The sequence below is a fragment of the Aulonocara sp. 'chitande type north' Nkhata Bay genome, linkage group LG7, assembly GCF_057382095.1.
Source record: "Aulonocara sp. 'chitande type north' Nkhata Bay isolate Kocher_YH1m ecotype deep benthic linkage group LG7, A_spYH_male_GT1.1, whole genome shotgun sequence".
NCBI classification, from domain to species: domain Eukaryota; kingdom Metazoa; phylum Chordata; class Actinopteri; order Cichliformes; family Cichlidae; genus Aulonocara; species Aulonocara sp. 'chitande type north' Nkhata Bay.
In genome coordinates this window covers 66,720,309-66,740,550 of record NC_141350.1, presented here as the reverse complement: position 1 = coordinate 66,740,550, position 20,242 = coordinate 66,720,309, and the positions used below count along the sequence as shown (strand labels likewise).

At 43.7% G+C, this 20,242-nt stretch overlaps 1 protein-coding gene across 1 annotated transcript; it reads right to left on the bottom strand.

Moving 5' to 3' along the window:
- Positions 1 to 3,956: 3,956 nt before the first annotated feature.
- LOC147326731 (solute carrier family 13 member 1-like) lies at positions 3,957 to 19,825 on the bottom strand. Its single transcript, XM_086302663.1, has 14 exons — positions 19,657 to 19,825; positions 19,090 to 19,226; positions 18,817 to 18,983; positions 18,645 to 18,684; positions 18,457 to 18,538; positions 18,177 to 18,343; positions 17,420 to 17,539; positions 12,069 to 12,167; positions 11,089 to 11,190; positions 10,108 to 10,199; positions 9,630 to 9,724; positions 8,660 to 8,821; positions 4,778 to 4,915; positions 3,957 to 4,672 (listed from the first exon to the last, which is right to left on the bottom strand). The coding sequence occupies exons 1-14, from the start codon at positions 19,753 to 19,755 to the stop codon at positions 4,538 to 4,540; spliced, it is 1,635 nt and encodes a 544-aa protein (XP_086158789.1). The 5' UTR covers positions 19,756 to 19,825; the 3' UTR covers positions 3,957 to 4,537.
- Positions 19,826 to 20,242: the final 417 nt, after the last annotated feature.

Here is a 20,242-nt window from a genome sequence, read left to right as displayed (position 1 = left end):
ACTCTTCGTGTTTGAGACCATACCATGCAATGGGTAATTGTGCTGCAGAGAAAATAGCTGCACTATTTAATAGCAGGTTTTAGGTTTAGGGTGGAGCAGTTTATAATGATGCAGCCCTCGAGTAAGACAACACCTCTGGTCCAACCTAACATCAGCGCCTGTGCTGATTGGTCCAACAAACTCAATATGGAGTTTGTCTTTCCTCCATTTTCTTTCAGCACGACGACATTCACGCCTAAGGGCGCGAGTAGTATCATTTAGCCAGGGTTGTGAGGATTTGGCACGTTTAATTCTCAGAGGTGCCACAGAATTAAGGATGTCAGCGCATGTAGTATAAAAGAGGTTAGCAAGCTCATCCGCTGATAAAACCCCATTACAGTTAGCATCAGAGAGGGGAGAGTCAAGGAAAGCATCAATGAAGTGGGCGATTGACTGTATGTATATATATATATATATATATATATATATATATATATATATATATATATATATACATATATATATATATATATACATATATATATATATATATACATATATACATATATACATATATATATATACATATATACATATATATACATACACATATATATACATACATATATATATATATATATATATATATATATATATATATGTATGTATATATATATGTATATATATATATACATATACATATACATACATAAGTGGGCCGGGTCCTCCGAAGGCCGGGTAGGCTGGAAGTGAGAAATTAGACGGTCTAGCCTTCATACCTGCGTCACCAGCTGTCTGGATGGACTTTAATAAACTCAGCTGTCTGCTCCTTGCTATTGTTAAGGTTTCAGTATTGAGGAGGAGAGTAAAAACAACCATGGTCTAGAAGAGCTTGGTCAAACAATTGATTTTAATGACCACGCGCAGCGTGGGGAGATGCACACTGCAAAACATCAGCTGTAGATGTCCGCCCAAAAAGACACTTCAGATTGCTTTTGATTCATCAGGGTTAACGCCCCCTCATGCATCATCAGATACAATACATGCATACGTCAAATCAAAACCACAGTGACTTTTAACACAGTTTGAAAATAACATTGTCTCCGTCTCCACGGCAGGTGCTTCCTGTCCATCTTCTGACTCTCGCTTCTCCAAAACCTCGGGCCATGTTCTGCAACAAACTAGCAATTCTGCACGCACAAAAATGCAGTTGCAAGAAAATATATCTGAACTCTCACCTAGAACATAAGCCTACCTACAGTGTGTGCAGGTGTGTGTGTGTATGTGTGTGTCTCGACTAGGGATGGGTATCGTTTAGGTTTTATCCGATACCGGTGCCAAACCGGTACTTTTGAAACGGTGCCGGTGCTCAAACGGTGCTCAAACCGGTGCTTAAAGAATGGAGAACACAAAGTTGGTCCAAAAACCTCTCATGTTCAGCTGTTTTTTGTAAAAAGATAACAGCCTTTTCTGCAGCTATGGGGCATATATGGCATCACTCTTGGCTGGAAGCAGTGCTTAAACAATGGAAAAAACACAAACTTTGTCCTAAACCTCTCATGTTCAGCTGTTTCCCTCTTTTTCTTTGGTCATTTTAGCCTTTTTGGCCAGGGTGAAGGGAGTATCTGCCATCAAACAAGAGGACAGCCGCATGTAGCTATGACGATGTTTGCTAGTTCACCTTACATGCATTAATGTAATAACGTGGTTAGCCTACTCAACGTAAATTACACACGAACAACATTAAGCTACTCACGCAGAGAAGAACGGCTGCTGCTGCATCATCATCCTCATCATTTCTGCTACACTGACAGGGCTAGGGGCCAGGACTCTCCTCTTCGGGTTTTTGGGGATGTTGCTAACTCCGGGTCCGATAACAGGCAACCCACCCGCAGTAGATGCGCTCGGTGTGAGGTCTCGCAGCAAGCTATCAAATATGGCGCATTTCTCGGCTTTTAAAAAAACGCTATGCGTCGCCAGGTGTTTCATCGGATTTGAGGTGTTACCTCCTTTGACAGTATCACAGTATCAGCTTAAAGCACTTGTTGCTGCTGAGTTTGCATCTTTTGCTGTGAAGTACAGCCAGACTTTTGACCGCTTCACCTTGGGCATTTTTAATCTGTAGCTCTGCTCTAAAAGAACGTACGTACCTGGACACGCCTACTATCCTCGGAAACGTAAAATGATTGGCTAGAAGTGTATCACAGCTCAGGAAAAAAAAAGCACCGAAATAAAGCACCGAAGTGTGCGCTGCTTTTCGGTCTGGTTACTACCGTTTATGTCAGAACCGGTGCCACCGGTACCCATCCCTAGTCTCGACCTCACACGAACTTTGTCTTATGAGAAGAAAGGCCAATTCTCATGTGCATAATAACCTAACTGAAACTATATCTGTAATATGTTGAATAAATGTTTTAATCAAGAACATCTACTAAAAGCTTAATCAAAGAATATAAAAGTATAAAAGATAATAATGAATAACCTGGTTATTCAAATAGCATCATTCAAACAGCTCCTCAAAATGACAACCAAAATGCACACTTTACAGAGGGAACAAAGACATTTTAGAAGTATACTTCCTGGATGCAAAACATGCTCTGCAAAAGCCTGCGCTTCCTGTCTACTTTGGCACAGAGTGTACTCAGAGTTAAGCCTTTCTTTTATAATGCAATGTAATCTACATATAAACATTTAAGATTATGAAAAGCATTCAAAAGCATTTAAGATTATAGATTTAACTCAACAGTTTAAAGTGGTTATAACTGCACCTGTAATAAAGGCTAATTGGGTACCAATATGTTTAAACATCTGAATGCAATATCAATATTAATTATCAATGCAATGGTAATGATGATGGTTATTAACAATAGCAGCAAAATATCTCTCCAATCTCAATACTATCTAAAATATAACAGGACACTGGCGTAAATTCTCGATCATCTCACACTTCTGTTTAATCAGTTTTCCGTTTGATGTTTCTTCAGTTCTAATCTCAGCCAAACTGATTTACTCAGGAACAAATAAAATACTGAAAAAAGCCAAACAATAAAATGTTTAAGTTATCTAAGTGACTTATATATCATGTTTAACCTGAGTAGCGAAAGACGGCGGGGGTTTGAAAACGATGTACTCCCCGTACATCGTTCGCTGTTCTCACGGCTCTAGTGAGCCTTGAACCCCGGCTCGCTATGGAGCTGGTGGGTAACAGACGTCTCTGAAAACGTTGGAGCACTTTTGCAAATATGTGATGTCTTGATAAACCGAGCAGATATTTGAGGTTTACACAGCTACATTCTCGCCTAAAAATATCTTAAAGTTTATTTTGTGACCCAGAAAGAATAATAAGAGTAATATTAAAACTAAGTAGCTCCCGCCATTGATGGAAACGGAAATTGGCTGGGCTGTGCTATGAATCCTGGGATATGGTGGGCCACGAAGGATACACCTGACCCGTCCTTCGAATCTGGGGAAAAGGAGAACGCATTTGTCGGCCGCATTCGGAGGAGTCTACGAATTTGGACAGCCTTCGTTGCGTCGCTGTGACGTAATTGGCCTACAAATGCGGCCTCGGGAGGATGCAGCCCATGAATTTGGGCGCCCCCAGTGTGTAACCCGCGTCTCATGTTTCCTGTTTTATTTTGATAGTTCCTTGTCCTGCGTTTAGGGTATTCAGTTTTGCTTATTCCCTGTCTCGTCATGTTTGATCTCTCCCAGCTGTGTTCCCCGTGTTCTTCCACTTGTTTCTGGTTTACCCTTGTTCCTAGCTCCCTGTTTTCTTTTAGGTCCCCGTCCAGGTTTTCTTTTCTGTGTTTGTAAAGGTTTTGCTACAGTGCAATAAGCTGCTTCCTTCAGTTTACCTTATTGTTTCGAGTCCTGCGTTTAGGTCCTCATCCTGCCTGCAGCAGCACTCAGCATGATGGTAACAAATAGAAAAACTCAAATTGCTCTGATTGTTTATTCCAGTAACATTCCGTGACATCAAACTTCAGTTGGCAAATTTTTTTTATATTAATTTACCTATAAAGTATAGTAAATAACTTTCAAAAGGTGCAATGAAGAAGTGCAAATCCAAAGGTTTTCAGGGCTGGGCGTCTATTGTTGAATGCAAAATGACTCAGGACGGCAGCAAAGACGTCATTCTCTTCTCTGCTAAACTGCAGTTTGGGAGTATTTGGGGGGATTTTTAGGAGGATATCTCATCCTGACTTTTGAAAAACAGTGGAGTGTTATGATAGAGAAAAAGAAGATGTAGTAAGATAAACTGATTATTAGCCTGGGTCTGCACATTAGATTTGCTGACAACATGACTTCTTTAAATGTTTTTTGTTGGCAACCAGGTTTACCGCGACTGCAGCACCGAAACAGGGGCTTCTAAATGTTTACCTGTTGGTGGAGAGGAAGCAGTAACACCACTACAGAAACATGAATACACCCATTCAGCTTTGGGTTAGTTAAAGCACATTAATCTATTTCTTAAGCGTCGAACTCGGGAGCCTTTTTTGAGTCTCTTTCAGGATTCAGAGTCTGACCACTGAAAACTACGCCCGGAGTCCGCTCATCAAGGCGTCGTGGAGTTGAAGGTCGGTGCCCAGTCGGGGTACGTATCGAGCGAGAACAAAGGAATTCCCCAAGTTGCCATGGCCAGCAGGACGGCGAGGACTCCAATCGTGTTGACGCCAAGTCCCGCCTTAACCTGCAGCAGACAGGATCAGATTTTTCTTGTGAATTATGGCCAGCATACATTTAGTGAAAGAGTTATTTCTAGTTGCAACCTCTATTTTCTTGTGACAGAACTCACCATATCTAGGGTGGTAAAGTGTCCATAGCCATACACCACAGCACCTGGTGGGTTGGACACTGGCAGGAGGAAGGAGAAGGATGTGCACAGGGTGGCGGGGATCAGGATGTACAAAGGGTTGACGTGTATGGCCTCGGCCTGAAGCGAGAACAATCTCTCATAAATATTTCCCACATTTGTGAGATTAAATAACAATAATTAGTTTTTATTATAAAAACTTTTATTAACATTCATTCAAAGGATTAAGGGGGAGGGGGGGGGGGCAATATGTATTTACATGTAAATGTGTTAGTAACGTCTGTTTAAACGCGTTCCTGTGATTATGTTCGTGTTGGCCTGAAGTGAAGGTGCTTCAGGAAGGTGAACGCACGCAAAGCTACTGGTCCGGACGGGATTCCCGGCCGCGTCCTCAAGTCATGCGCGGCTCAGCTGGCTGGAGTGTTCACGCACATCTTCAACCTTTCCCTCTCTCTGTCTGTAGTCCCAGCCTGCTTCAAAATGGCCACCATCGTCCCTGTACCCAAATCCTCCACCATCTCCTCATTGAACGACTGGCGACCTGTAGCCCTGACCCCCATCGTAAGCAAATGCTTCGAGAAGCTGGTCAGGGACTTCATCTGCTCTGCACTACCCGACTCACTGGACCCTCTACAGTTTGCATACCGCCACAACAGGTCCACTGATGATGCCATAGCCCTGACACTACACACTGCCCTGTCACACCTGGAGAAGAGAGACACGTATGTGAGGATGCTGTTTGTAGATTACAGCTCAGCATTCAATACCATCGTTCCCTCGAAGCTGGACAGGAAACTGCAGGATCTAGGACTGAGCAGCTCCCTCTGCAGCTGGATCCTTAGCTTCCTGTCTGACAGACGCCAGGTGGTCAGACTGGGCAGCATCACCTCATCCCCCGTCACACTGAACACTGGTGCTCCACAGGGGTGTGTACTGAGCCCTCTCCTGTACTCACTCTACACCTACGACTGCACAGCCACTAACAGCTCCAACATCATTGTGAAGTTTGCGGACGACACTACAGTGGTGGGTCTTATCACCAACGGTGATGAGACGGCTTACAGGGAGGAGGTCAGCGCCCTGACCCACTGGTGTCAAGACAACCATCTCACCCTCAACGTCGCAAAGACAAAGGAGTTGATAGTGGACTTCCGGAGGTGCAGAGAAGTACACACCCCCATCACCATCAACGGCGCTGCTGTGGAGAGTGAGCAGCTTCCGGTTCCTTGGAGTACATCTGGCTGAGGATCTTACGTGGTCAGTACACACAAACAAAACAGTGAAGAAGGTGCAGCAGCGCCTCTTCTTTCTCAGGAGACTGAAAAGATTCGGCATGAGCCCCCGCATCCTCAGGACCTTCTATCACTGTGCCATTGAGAGCATCCTCACTGGATGCATCACCACCTGGTATGGCAACAGCACCGCCTACAACTGCAAAGCTCTCCAGCGAGTAGTGCGGTGCTCTGAACGGATAATTGGAGGTGAGCTTCCCTCCCTCCAAGACATCTACAGGAAGCGGTGCCTGAGGAAAGCGGGGAGGATCATCAAGGACTCCAGTCACCCCAGCCATAAACTGTTCAGACTACTTCCATCAGGAAGGAGGTTCTGCAGCATCCGGTCCCGAACCAGCAGACTGAGAGACAGCTTCTTCCACCAGGCCATCAGACTGCTGAACACGTCATAGACACCTCAGCTTCACTACTGGAACTTTAACATTATGCACTCCATACTGTACAGTAATGCCACTGTTTTGCACATATTCAACTCTGTATATTTTATTTTATATATTCTATTTATTGTTTACTCTATTTAATTTGTAAAATATGTGTACACACACACACACACACACACACACACACACACACACACACACGTAGAAAAATATTTAGTATACACATCCAGAAATGCATATACTATTATATATTGTACATATATTTATTAGTTTCAGATGTAGCCATTCTTGTATTTTGCTTGTTTACATTATTGTATTTTGCACAACTCTGTTGCTTGTGAAGCTCGCACACAAGAATTTCACTCACATGTGCTGTACCAATGTACCTGCACATGTGATGTGACAATAAAAGTGATTTGATTTGATTTGATTTGATTTGATTTGAAATATCGCCCTCTGCTGGTACTGCAGCTTACTGTACCTTTTGGATGCATGTCCATTTCACGCTTTGAAGATGCAAAGCTTGGGATGGACATGGTCGACGGGTGTGTCTATTGCATGCTTTGCAGTGATACTGGTTGAAAAGATAGACATTGCCAACTTGACATCCCCCCCTCTAACTTGGTCAGGATGCTATGTTCACAAACTGCCTCCGTTTGGACCTGTTCTTTTTGTATTTTTTTAAACCAGAGTCATTGTGGCAATTCAGGGAAATATTACGTGTGTCTGTAGCATATAGGTTTATATGGTTAAATGGTAATTGCGAAAAGTAAAACACAAGAGGAACAATGCATTTAAAAAAAAAAAGAAATTAATGAAAAACGATGTGTTTCAGGTCATTTTTACGGAGTAACGAGAAAGTAACGTGTAATGAATTACTTCCTCCTGTTAGTAATTAATTAATGTACTACATTACTTTTACGAAAAGTGTTCTAATATGTGCATTTTTTTTAGTAATGACCCTAACACTGATCACAACAAAGAGGGGAAATATCTCCAACATGCGCCAACATGCAATTACTTTGCACAAATGTAATGTCTTTGATTTACTGCCCGGGTGTGAAACTCTGTGATGGACCACCTGTGAACATCCAGACTACTCTTATTTCAAGAATTGTGCTCCACCAAAAAAACACAAGTATACAAATGAGTGGTTTGAATTGACCAGAGGAACGTGCTCAAGGCCAGCAGACAGAGGCACCATCTTCTTTTGGAGGTCAACGATGAGGGTTGAATCTCTCAGCCAACCCAGAGATCAGAGAACTAAATGTCCTAAGAAAAGCTAAATGAGTAAGTTCTGCACACTTCCTGGAGAAACCCCTCCCTACTTATGGGGGGTCCGAAGGACTTGAGACAGAACTGTAAAAAGAGTTGTTAGCCTTGATGTGGTCGTCTCTTTTGTTGTAAGTTCCATATGCTCTGTTTTATGTTGAAACAAAATCTTAAAGCTCATAAACAGTACAAACTGCAGCTAAAGCAAAACACTGAAACAGCAGAACAACTCAGATGTCACAGCAGTTTCCCTCAAAAAAGCTGAATTTATCAGACTGAAAACACTGATGAGGTCAGGACTGAGGAGACATGAGAGGAATCTTGAAGACGTGTCTCTGCATAGTCTTAGCACTCGAGCACTTAAATTAATGCTTGAACTGGAGGCCGACCTCACGCTAAGTTGATGTTATGGAAGTTAAAGAATTTACAGGCATCAAATAGCATTTAGGCTCAACAAATGAAAAAGCAGATTCTGAAGAAAATGAATCATCTGGAAGCTGAAACCACACAGTTTTACTTATTTTTTCAGAGTTATTTTTCACTAATTTGGCTCTAGTGCTGCATTTGACGGTGAAACGGGGAACAACGCGCAGGAAAGGCCCAGACCAGCACCCGTGGTGCACAGCTGATTTCTAAAGAGCTCATTAATTCAACATGAGTATAAAATTGCTGCTCATCCCTTGCGTGTTGTATTTGTCGGGAGAAGCTAATCAGAAGAAAGTAGGGTTAAAGGGAGTGGATTTAAACGGTTTGTTTCAAGCAGACCATGAACGGAGGGATTCCTCCACAGCCCAGTGTAAGATAAATAATGATTATTTTAAGTACTCTAGTAAAGCCCAAGAATAAAATACTGAGCTCAAAATTGAACAGTAATTCTTAGCATTTTGGCGGATCTGTAAAGTATAACACACTGAACTAACCAGAGGAGAGAGAATGGGGAGGAAGATGGTGATGGTGGCAGCGTTGCTGGCCACCTCTGTCAGTGTGGTGGTAAGGAGGCAGGCCACTGTGACTGTGGCTAAGACCGGGAGGTCGCCCAGAGGTGTCATCAGCCTGGCCAGCCATAAAGACAGACCTGACTCCTGCACACACAAACAAACACACATGTTAAGTGTACAGCAGATTTTATACCAGCTTTAGGTGCCATTATATCAACCACTGGTTTCTGAAGGCCCATTTTGAAGATTTGACATGACATTTGTGGACATATGACCAGATGCAATGAGGACAGGCTGGTCTGACTGTGAAGCCATTTGTTCGTTAATTAATGATTTCAATTGTAGAGAAATTGTCAGTGGACAATGCACAGTTAGCCATACCATGGCAAAATTCACAAAAAAGACTTTTTTGTTCAGCTTGAGTCTAAATGAGTGACTGAGCCCATAAACTGAGCAGCAAAGTGCATACAGAGGGCAATTCAAAGAGAAGGTGTTTGCACTGACCTCTGTAGGTCCTGAAGTCTTTTTACAACCACAGTCGGTTGGCCTATATCTTTATCTATCTCTATATCTGTCGCTGTTTATCTCTAGAGACAGAGATAGACAGAGATATAATTGAAGTGCACTCAAAACTATGTTATTTGAGTGTACTTATGGTTTAACTTTAAGCTAAACAATCTTGATCCTTTTTTTATTTCATGCTTTTCAGTAAGTTTTACTATAATCTTTCTGATCGTGAGCACTGACTGAAAACAATGTTGACACAATCAGGGGAGTAGTCCGGTTAAAGTTGTTGTAATCCCCAATGATCTGCACCAGAGAGCTGTTTTTTATCTGGACCTGAGGTTTTTCTGTGTTAGCTGTGAAAACTTTACAATGTTTGCATCAAATTTCTTCTTGTTCGGTATGAGGAAACTGTTCTGAATGAAGTGTAATTTGTATGTCAGCATACCTCTGCACCTTTAGCGAGGGCAAAGCCTCCACTGACCATCAGGGCAACTTGCCACGGCATGGAGGCCTGAAACTCTTTCCAGGAAATCATTGACTCTGAATGGAGAGAGAAAAACATTTACTGGGACTGATGGCACAGATGCTGAAAAACAGACAAGCTGTTCAGAACCTCTGAGATTTAAATGAGTGTTAATACTTTACTGATTTTAGGTATTCACACATTTCTGTGCAGCTTAAAGTTTATTTTTTTTATGTAAAAGCTTGATATACATAGGACACAATAACCAAAGAAGTGAGAATAATGTATTGTAGGAAAACTGTATTAAGAAGAATTAAGAAAAACAAAAGTTATCTACAGTAGTAAATCTACACTACTTAAACTCAACCAATTATGCTAATTTCCTGCTCTGGGGCTCTTTGAGTACTTGTGTTAGCCTTCAACGTCTGAGTAAACAACAAGCCACGTTCCATACATTTACCATATTTTCTGGAGGGTCCGTGAGCAGGTACGATGAAGAGGAGGACGCCCAGCACCAGAGCCACAGTGGCATCTGTGATGTAGTTGGATTTACTGAAAAACAGAAAAAGTGATCAGCTGGGTCATGGTTCAATGCTGCTGTGAAAAATCATAAATATATGTGTTTCCCAAAGAATCTGGTCTGATATTTGTCATTCTATCAAGAAACTGCCTGGAAAGGTCAAAACCAACAATAAGTCTGTTGGTTTCTACTGAAAGTGACTCCCAGATGAACTTCTCTGTATTAGAAAAGTTCTTTCGTGAAACCGCTGGTAACTCTGGTTCTTTGCATTACAAAGAGGAAACAATACATATTTTTAACAGTGTACGACTTCTCATGTTGCTCTTGGAAGAGGTGGAATTTTTCAAAATGATACTACATTTAAGAGTATTTGCTTCAAGGTTGTCTCCACATGCCTCTCTGGATGCTTCAGCACTACTGTTTATTTCTTCCCGAGAAATCTGTTCTGGCTGTTGAACAGACAGCAGTTTTAGGAGAGAGCCTGCAGCACATTCAGATACACGAATGTGCATGTGAACCACGATTTTTTTTCTTGATATTCATGGGGTTGTGCACTAATTTTCAAGCATCAGACTCCTGGAGGGGAGCTCGACTCTCCAGAAACACCTGAAGAGAACATTCAGCGGAAACTTTCAGGGTGCATATTATTGCCTGCAGGCATTATAGTTTCCATATCTCCATTTCAAGATCAAGTTTGAGTTGACACAGTGGCAGAGATCCAGAACAAATAGTAAGATTGTGACCTCTACAGAACGATCTATAGCAGGAGCGCTGTAGAAGGACACTGGACAAAATTAAACTATGGGTTTGTTGTTGTTGTTGCTTTAATGGGGAAAAAAATCGAGGGCTTTAAGATCACACCTTGTACTTGGGAATAAGTTTGAATAATTTCCAAGAAAATAAAAGAAGGTTGTGACTCACTGAGGGAAGAGGGAAGCCCAGCCGGGTATAAAACCTGGAGATCTGGTCAACCACAACAAAACCATGACCACAAAAACCACCCCGGTGAAGATCTCCTGAGAACTGGAGAGAGGGAACGAATGAATGTGTGAATGCATAAATTATCATAGGAATGTCTTTCTGTCAATAACTGATCAACAAGTAAATGAATGATGGCAATCTAAGGTAATGTAAAACCCTCTGTATTATTAAATAAATTCCTGAATGAAAATATAGCTCTTTAAAAGAGTTATATTGTAAGTTATATATGTGCTGACAGAGAGAGAGTTCACCAAACCTCCAGGCTATAGATGTCTTTATCCATCTCATTTGGCCTGAGTTGGTCAGTTTGTGAGATAAATGTCTCCCTCTCATGAATATAAAACCAGGTGGCCCTTGCCTTGTTATGTTCAAAGTGCACCCAAAAAACAAGTAAATAAATAAATACATTTATTCTGAATGAATCCCAAAAACGAAAAGAAAAAGACTGAAAAATGCAGAAGCAATGTCTCTTTGTAGAAATCATGACCTGTCTGCACAACAAAGCAAACAAAAACTGTGAAGGTTTTTCTACAGAAGAACGCTTCAGGCAACCTTCTGGAGACCCTTAGTCATTCTGGATTAGGCAGGTTGTCCCAATAAAATTCCAAATAAGGGGTTAAAAAATGGGGTAAACATTTATATTCTGATTATTTTTACCATGTGTATTAATATAGGTGTTTTAGACGATACATATATAGTTCAATTTTTATGTTTGTTTGTTTTTTATTCAAAACACCGAATACAAAAATGAATGACCATTCATTTGCCTGTTTCTAATATTTGAGGTCAGTGAATGGATGAATAGATAAATGGACATATTAATGCCTGACAGCAGTAATGATCACGCATGAATGAATAAATGATCAAGCTGATTACTTTGAAGAATAAACAAGTGTGTAAATGAACGAATGAGAGATCACCGAATGGCTCCCAGCTTCTTGTACTCGTCTTCCAGCACCTTTTTCACCGCCCTCTCTCTCTCAGACTGCTCTCCCCGACACTGCCACAGGAACTTGAAGCTGCGTAAGAGAGAGAGAGAGAGAGAGAGAGAGAGAGAGAGAGAAAGAGGAAGTGCCCACACTGAATTTAATGACTGACTGTGTTTGGTTAAAAGCACAGATAGACAATGAAAAAATAATTATATATTTACATAGTTGTGAAACTATATAGTCAGCACAGTGGCGCGTGGTTAGCGCTATTGCCGCACAGCAAGAAGGTCCTGAGTTTAATTCCACCATCAGGCCGGGGTCTTTCTGTGTGGGCGTTTGCGTGGGCAGTTTGTGGGGATAGGCAAAAACTGCCCATAGGTATGAATGCGGGAGTGAATGTGAGTGCGAATGGTTGTCTGTCTCTGTGTGTTAGCCCTGCGACAGACTGGCGACCTGTCCAGGGTGTGCCCCGCCTCTCGCCCTATGACAGTTGGGATAGGCTCCAGCACCCCCCGCGACCCTGAAAAGGATAAGCGGAAGCGGATGGATGGATGAAAATATATAAATTATAACCAAGTTATTCAAATACTTAGTGGGTCTGAATTTTACTTTCACTAGCTGGGACCACATCTTCAGTTACGATGAATGATGATGGATGAGAGACCGTGGACTGATGCTGCGATTTGGGGAAGGCCTCGGAGGGGACTGGCAGCAGCTCCTGGGTGGGGCAGATCCCCAAAGAAGGCATCCCCAAGCAGAAGCGAAGATTGGACATTGTGAAGGTCTTGGAGATTGTTGCGAATGTATAACTGGTAGTCTTGTGATGACCATCGGACCGTGAGCTTGATTAAGTGGTCCGTAATTCCTTTGCGGGAGGCATAAGTTGCTGTACCAATGTGGAAGGAATGGCCAAAGAAGAGATTAGGAGAAATCCTGGACACCATAAAACTTGCCAAAAATGTGAAAGAAACTATGATCTGGTTGGGATGTGGCTGGATTCGATGATGAGCTGAAGGTCTGAATGTAAGTTATGCTGGGATTTTCTGAGGTAGAGGTAATGGGTCAGCAATTCAAAGGGGCTTAAAGGTGAGTTTATTTTAAAGTAAAATATCAAAAAGCGGCTGCGCAATTGGTTGGTTTTGCTTTGTCTGAAGAAGAAGATGAAGCAGTTTTTGGAGACTGGGCGGCGGTTGCTTAAGCAGGGATAAAGATCCGGATGGAATTTTGTCGATAAGGAGGTCAATTCTGAACAGCGTAGAAACCTGAAGAAGGCAAGCAGCAACATAGTGTGCAGGCCAGTAAGTAGTCACTGTACTTCAGCCGGAGCATGGAAATGCAGTGATAAAGAAGTTAGGGGCAAACGGCATGGGGTTGCAATGGGAGCCTGACGTTGGAGACCTTTGATGAGTAGCAAGCTGAGATGGGTTTAGAGGTCAAGCAACGCCCCCTGTGAGCACATGACGATGGGGCTGTCGCGGCTGTTGATCAACCTGGGTGGAGTAGGCTGGTTGAGTAGTGGAAAAATCAGCTCTGTTAGATCTATATATTTACAAGCAATGATTTGTTGGCAAAGGTAAGCGGATACTGGGAAAGAGGTGACCCTAAAATGACGTTGCTCTATGCTCAGGCTGCTGGGGAACATCCCACAATGCACTGAGTACTGCAGTTTGTATTTGAGTTTGTCTGTCCATATTCTCCATTTTTGTCTTCTCCTCTCTTACTCCCTCCTAACCAGTCACAATAAAAGCCCCCTCGCCGGGCCTGGTTTTATTGGAGGTTCCTCCCCACCATCTCCAAATGTTTACTGAAGAAGGACGACCTGCACATTGGGACCCTCTGATGTTTACATTATATTACAATCTCATCTCACTGGCAGCAAACATCAGCTGATGGTTCAACCTTTGACCACATCTAATATAGTGAACTATTAAAGATACTCCCCCCCCCCCCCCCCCCCCCCCACACCCACAGTTGCTACAGAACTGCAGAGTGCTTTAAAATTCACCTCCATCCCTGCTCTTCCTTTTTCTGTTCTTCCTGCTGTCATCTGCTCTGTTATTTCCTGAAGTCCGACTACTGCCTTATTTCTTAAATATCAATGACTGCAAATGCAAATAACACCATCCATCCATCCATCTTCATCCGCTTTATCCGGGGCCGGGTCGCGGGGGCAGCAGCCTAAGCAAAGAGGCCCAGACCTCCCTCTCCCCAGCCACCTCCTCCAGCTTATCCGGGGGAATACCAAGGCGTTCCCAGGCCAGCCGAGAGATATAATCTCTCCAGCGTGTCCTGGGTCTGCCCCGGGGCCTCCTCCCGGTGGGACATGCCTGGAACACCTCACCCAGGAGGCGCCCAGGGGGCATCCTTGTCAGATGCCCGAACCACCTCAGCTGGCTCCTTTCGATGTGGAGCAGCAGCTGCTCTACTCTGAGCCCCTCCCGGATGGCCGAACTTCTCACCCTATCTCTAAGGGAGAGGCCAGCCACCCTTCGGAGGAAGCTCATTTCCGCTGCTTGTATCCGCGATCTCGTTCTTTCGGTCACTACCCACAGCTCGTGGCCATAGGTGAGGGTAGGGACGTAGATCGACCGGTAAATTGAGAGCTTCACTTTTACACTCAGCTCCCTCTTCACCACGACGGACCGGTGCAGCGTCCGCATTACTGCAGCTGCAGCCCCAATCCGTCTGTCGATCTCCGGCTCCCTTCTCCCATCACTCGCGAACAAGACCCCGAGATACTTGAACTCCTCCACTTGGGGCAGGAACTCATCCCCGACCCGGAGTGGGCACTCCACCCTTTTCCGGCTGAGAACCATGGCCTCAGATTTGGAGGTGCTGATCCTCATTCCCGCTGCTTCACACTCGGCTGCGAACCGTTCCAGTGCGAGCTGGAGGCCTTCACCCGATGAAGCCATCAGAACCACATCATCTGCAAAAATCAGAGATGAGATTCTGAGGCCACCAAAGCGAAAGCCCTCCGCCACCTGGCTGCGCCTAGAAATCCTGTCGGTTGTATAGGGATCGAATGGCCTGTAGCAATGGGCCAGACACCCCATATTCCCGCAACACCTCCCACAGGACACCCCGAGGGACACGGTCGAATGCCTTCTCCAAGTCCACAAAACACATGTAGACTGGTTGGGCAAACTCCCATGCACCCTCAAGTATCCTGGAGAGGATAAAGAGCTGGTCCAGTGTTCCGCGACCAGGACGAAAACCACATTGTTCCTCCTGTATCCGAGGTTCGACTAACGGACGAACTCTCCTTTCCAGCACCCTGGCATAGACTTTCCCAGGGAGGCTGAGGAGTGTGATCCCCCTGTAGTTGGAACACACCCTCCGGTCCCCCTTCTTAAAGATGGGGACCACCACCCCAGTCTGCCAGTCCACAGTCCACATGCAAATAACACATTTTGGGAAAATATTGCAGACTTTTGGAGGATAGTTTGGAGTGTCCCCTCTGCAAATCGATACCTTTTCCCCTGGTAGGGTCTCCCATGGTGTGCATGCTGCGGTGGGTATCCTAGGATCCCCTCGGCTTGCTGCCTGTACTTTGGGGTTTCTCCCAGCAGACGAGCGGGTTTCTTCCCTGCGCCTTCGGGTGAGTGAACAGGTCCTGACTGTTGTCTGCTCTTATGTGCCGACTGACGGTTCAGACTACCCAGCCTTCTTGGAGTCCCTGGGTGGGGTGCTTGAAGGTGCTCCACCTGGGAACTCCGTTGTCCTACTGGGAGACTTCAACGCTCATGTGGGCAACGTTAATGAGACCTGTTTGAACATAAGAGTGTCCATACATGCATGGACACCCTAGTCTGCAAGTCAGTGATCGATTTTACAATCGTATCACCAGACCTGCGGCCATTTGTTCTGGACACTTGGGTAAAGAGAGGGGCTGAGCTGTCAACTGATCACCACCGGGTGGTGAGTTGGATCAGGTGGCGGGGGAGGACGCTGGACAGACCTGGCGCACCCAAACGTATAGTGAATTTGTGCTGGGAACACCTGGCAGAGGCCATAGGCTTGTGAGATCGTCTACGCATACCTCCGGCAGAGCTTCAAGGGCATTCCGAGGGAGAATGGTGACATTGAGGCTGACTGGACCATGTTCAGCACCTCCATTGCCAAACCAAATGTTGGGCACCAGAGGTGAAGGGATCCACAAAGCTGAAGAAGGAGGCCAATCTGGCTTGTTTAGCTTGTGGGACTTTGGAGGCAGTTGATATGTACCGACAGACCAAGCGAAACATGGCTTGGGCAGGGGCTGAAGCAAAAAGTCAGGTGTGGTAGGAGTTTGGAGAGGCCATGGAAAAAGACTAAAAAGAGATTCTAGCACACCGTCAGGTGACTCAGGAGGGGAAAGCGGTGGCCTACCTGCACTGTGTATATTGCGGATTGAACGCTACTGACTTCGACTGAAAACATCTCTGGATCTCGTTTACAAGAGACAAGAGAAGGAAGCGGAAGATCGACAGATGGATTGGTGCTGCGGTTGCAGTGATGTGGACGCTGTACCGGTCTGTCGTGGTGAAGAGAGCTGAGTTTAAAAGCGAAGCTCTCATTTTACCAGTCGATCGACGTCTCTACCCTCACCTATGGTCACGAGCTGTTGATTGTGACCGAAAGGACGAGATTGCTGATACGAGTGATGGATGGGCTGGTGGCCAGGCAGAGGGAATTCTGGGCTTCTCTGCTTAGGTTGCTGCCCCCACAACCCCGCCCCGGATTACTGGAAGAAGATGGGTGGATGCATGGATGGATGCATGGATTGATGGTTTCGAGTGTTTTTATGGGGGTGGTTTTTGGCTCTGTTTAAAGGGTACTACAGTATATGCACTGTATTTTAAAAGTGCAGTTAACAGCTTAGCTGATCTTCCAGCCGCTTCAATGGCTACCTGTAGGTGTGCGGTGGACTGGCTAACAGTAAACCTTCAGAATAAAAAACTTGCACATTTAAGTTGCTTTAAATAGGCCCACAAAACTGTCAAACAGCATTTATGTTCTTTAGTTCCTTTTTAAAGAACTTAAAGTTCGAGAGCAAACCAGCCGTGTTGAATGACACTGTTTTATGTAGTCTCTGTTGATGGCATTATTAACAAAGCACAAAAGCATAAATATGAAAACAAATGGTTCATCATCGTCAAAACTCTAATAAATATTCACAACAATAAAGACATAAATGTGATGTGATGATACTTTCACTAATTAATCAATGCAAAGAAATCAGAATAGGATGATGAAACTGATAAAAGAGAAAAAATAATGGAGTGTGCACAAAGAGTAGTCAGAATAGAATAGCACTGATAGCAGGTGATTGGCTCTGCAGATGGTATGCTGACACTCACTCTGAGCCAATGAAGATCCAATACAGCCACAACCATGTCATCAGCAGCATGATAACACTGATGGGCAGGCACAACAGGAGCCAGTTGGCAAAGTTGATGCTGTTGCAGTCTGGGTAAACGCTGAATGTAAAGACAGTGTTTGGAGAACATTGTTTTTTTTTTTTTTACAGCAGTCTTTCAATCATTTAGTTCATTCTAGCTGTGCAGCAGACTGAATTAACCAAACATGAACGGCAAGCCTTCATTTGTGCCTGTTCATGTTTCTAAAGTAGAATCACTTTAAAGTCTCTTTGGGCTGGTTTTTATCGACTTTATGTTCCTGAAGACTAAAAGAAAGATCGTATGTGTGTTTTCATTAGGTAGGGTTTGTGTTGGTGTGTAGGGCTGTAATTGGAGGTTTCTGATGTTAAATGGTAATTATGAGACAATATGTTCAGAGTAATTTTACAGAGAAACTTGAAAGTAATGAGTAGAGAAAACAAGTTACTTTCTCTGTGGAGTAATTAAGTAACATACTGGATTAATTTTAGCTGTGTTCTGTGTAATAAGAGTAAAACATTACTTTTTTGGAATAATGATCCTGAGTAAAACTTCATTACAACAGAGAGGGGATGTACCTCCAGCATAAGCAAACATTTGACCACACAGCTTGCAATTCATTTGCATGAATGTAATGTCTTTGATGTCCTGACTTGCCATGGTGACTCTCAAAGTGCAGCCAATGAGAATTGATAGATTCTACTTACAAGACACTCACCGGTTGAGGTGCTCAGCGAATATGAGGTTAGGAGAGGTTCCGGGCAGCGTGGTGATGCCGCCGATGTTGGAGGAGTAGGCAATGCCGATGCACATGGCTTTGCATAGCATCCGACCCCGTTGACATCCTGTGTCCCTGTGGGAGGCCGTGGGTACGTTTTCTGCAGCCTGTAAGACAAAATGCAGAGAGAAGCAGATTTAGCGGAAGTAGCAGAACATGCAGAACTGGAAAAATATCAAAGAATAATTTTATTCTGTGTTTATTTGGTGCTTTTTTGCACCTCGTCTGCTGCAGGCTGCGACTCTGCTGGTATTTGAACAGAAGTGAAGGTTTCTGTGGGGACATCTGGCTCTGTGCTGTCACTGAGAGAGGAATAAGGGATTCAACTGCTCTTCAAGCACATCAGAAACAAAAACTTAGAACACCCTGAACCCAGAGGGCAGCAGTGAATCCCCATGCTTTACATACCTCAGAGCTTCTTTATTTTTTGCAGTACAGTTGTTGATTTCTGAAAAAATGACAGATTATAGTCAGGGCCACAAGTTCCATCCTACTGTAAGCTCAAAGACACACAGCTATCTCACACTTTTAACTATATTTTGTGCTTTTATAAAGTAAAGTATACTGTTTGTGCAGGTACCGTCCAGCTCCAGGGTAGGGTTGTCTTCACCAGAGTATCCCTCTTCATTCGCCTTTAGAATCTGTTTGAGAACAGCATCTACGATGGGCATCACCATGGTAACAGCTGATGTGTTTTGGACCCACATTGAGAGGAAGGCACAGCCGGACATGAAGCCAAGCAACAACCTGAAGGAGACAGTGGTGTGTTCAAAAAGCAACAATGGAGCCTTCACACTTAAATCTCGAAGAAATACAAAATTTGAATCCAACAGCAGAGAACGAAGATGCTCACCAAGCAGGGTTGACCCCCACCAAGGTGACGAGCCTCAGGGCGACTCTGCGGTGGAGGCCCCACTTCTCGATGGACGTGGCGAGGCAGATAACACCCACAAGCAGGAAGTGGAAGTTATTAAAATACTCCTTTGCCACCTAGAGGAGAAAGGTGATTTTAGAACAGAGAGTGCATCTACAGGGTAATTGAGGAAGAGGAGTTAAAATTTAAGCCCATTTTCAAATTTGAGTTTGTGGCCAAAGAAAATGTTATACAGGGAGTTAACAAGTAACAGATAAACCAATTAAAAATACAGCTTTAAAAAACACACAGATGCACTGGAAAATATTAAATAATTGGATCAGTACCAACAATTGTTCTGAGCTGTAAATCATACAGAGCAAGAAATTAGGAAAACAGGGCTCTTTATTATTTGTCAAGAAAAAAAAGAAAAATTTCATGTTGAAGTCAGTGCTTCTTTTTCCACATGCAGGGACACAAGTAGCACATCTGCTGCTGTGCATTCATAAAGAATAACAATCCTTAAGACGAAGAACATTTTGTCCTCTGTAACTCTGATTGACTCACATTGGAGGACGACATGATACCACACAGGGGGAAGAGGATGGCGGGGAGCATGGCGGTCATGGACAGTGGAATCACCTCTGTTATCCAGTATATTGCCATCAGCAGCAACACAAAGCCACATTCTGCCTCCTACAGGGAAAAAACGATTACACACACACAAACACATCGATGACTGTAATTATAGCTAAAGGTCATTTTTATATAAATGTAATGCAAAGATTAGACGCAGCAGCTTGTCCACTAAGCCAGAGTCTCTCTCGTCACTCAGCAGCTACCTTCAAACACCTTTAGCTAGTTATTTGGACTGAACCATTGTCTAATTTAACCTCCATTCCAGCGGTTATCTTTCTATTATCTTTACTTTTTTCTTTTCTTTTTTTGAACCATCCAGTTGTGGATCTGCATGAACATTTCCACCACCAGGCTTCACAATCAGGGCCCAGCATTTTGGGTGTCACACTATCAAGTTCTGCTTGATAGTGCAATAATGTTTCCCGTTTTTATTATTATTAGCTTGTCTGTTGATCTTGTCAGTCTTGAATTCTTGCAGTTACTTTGCATATCGGAAGTTATTAGTTCCCTTCAC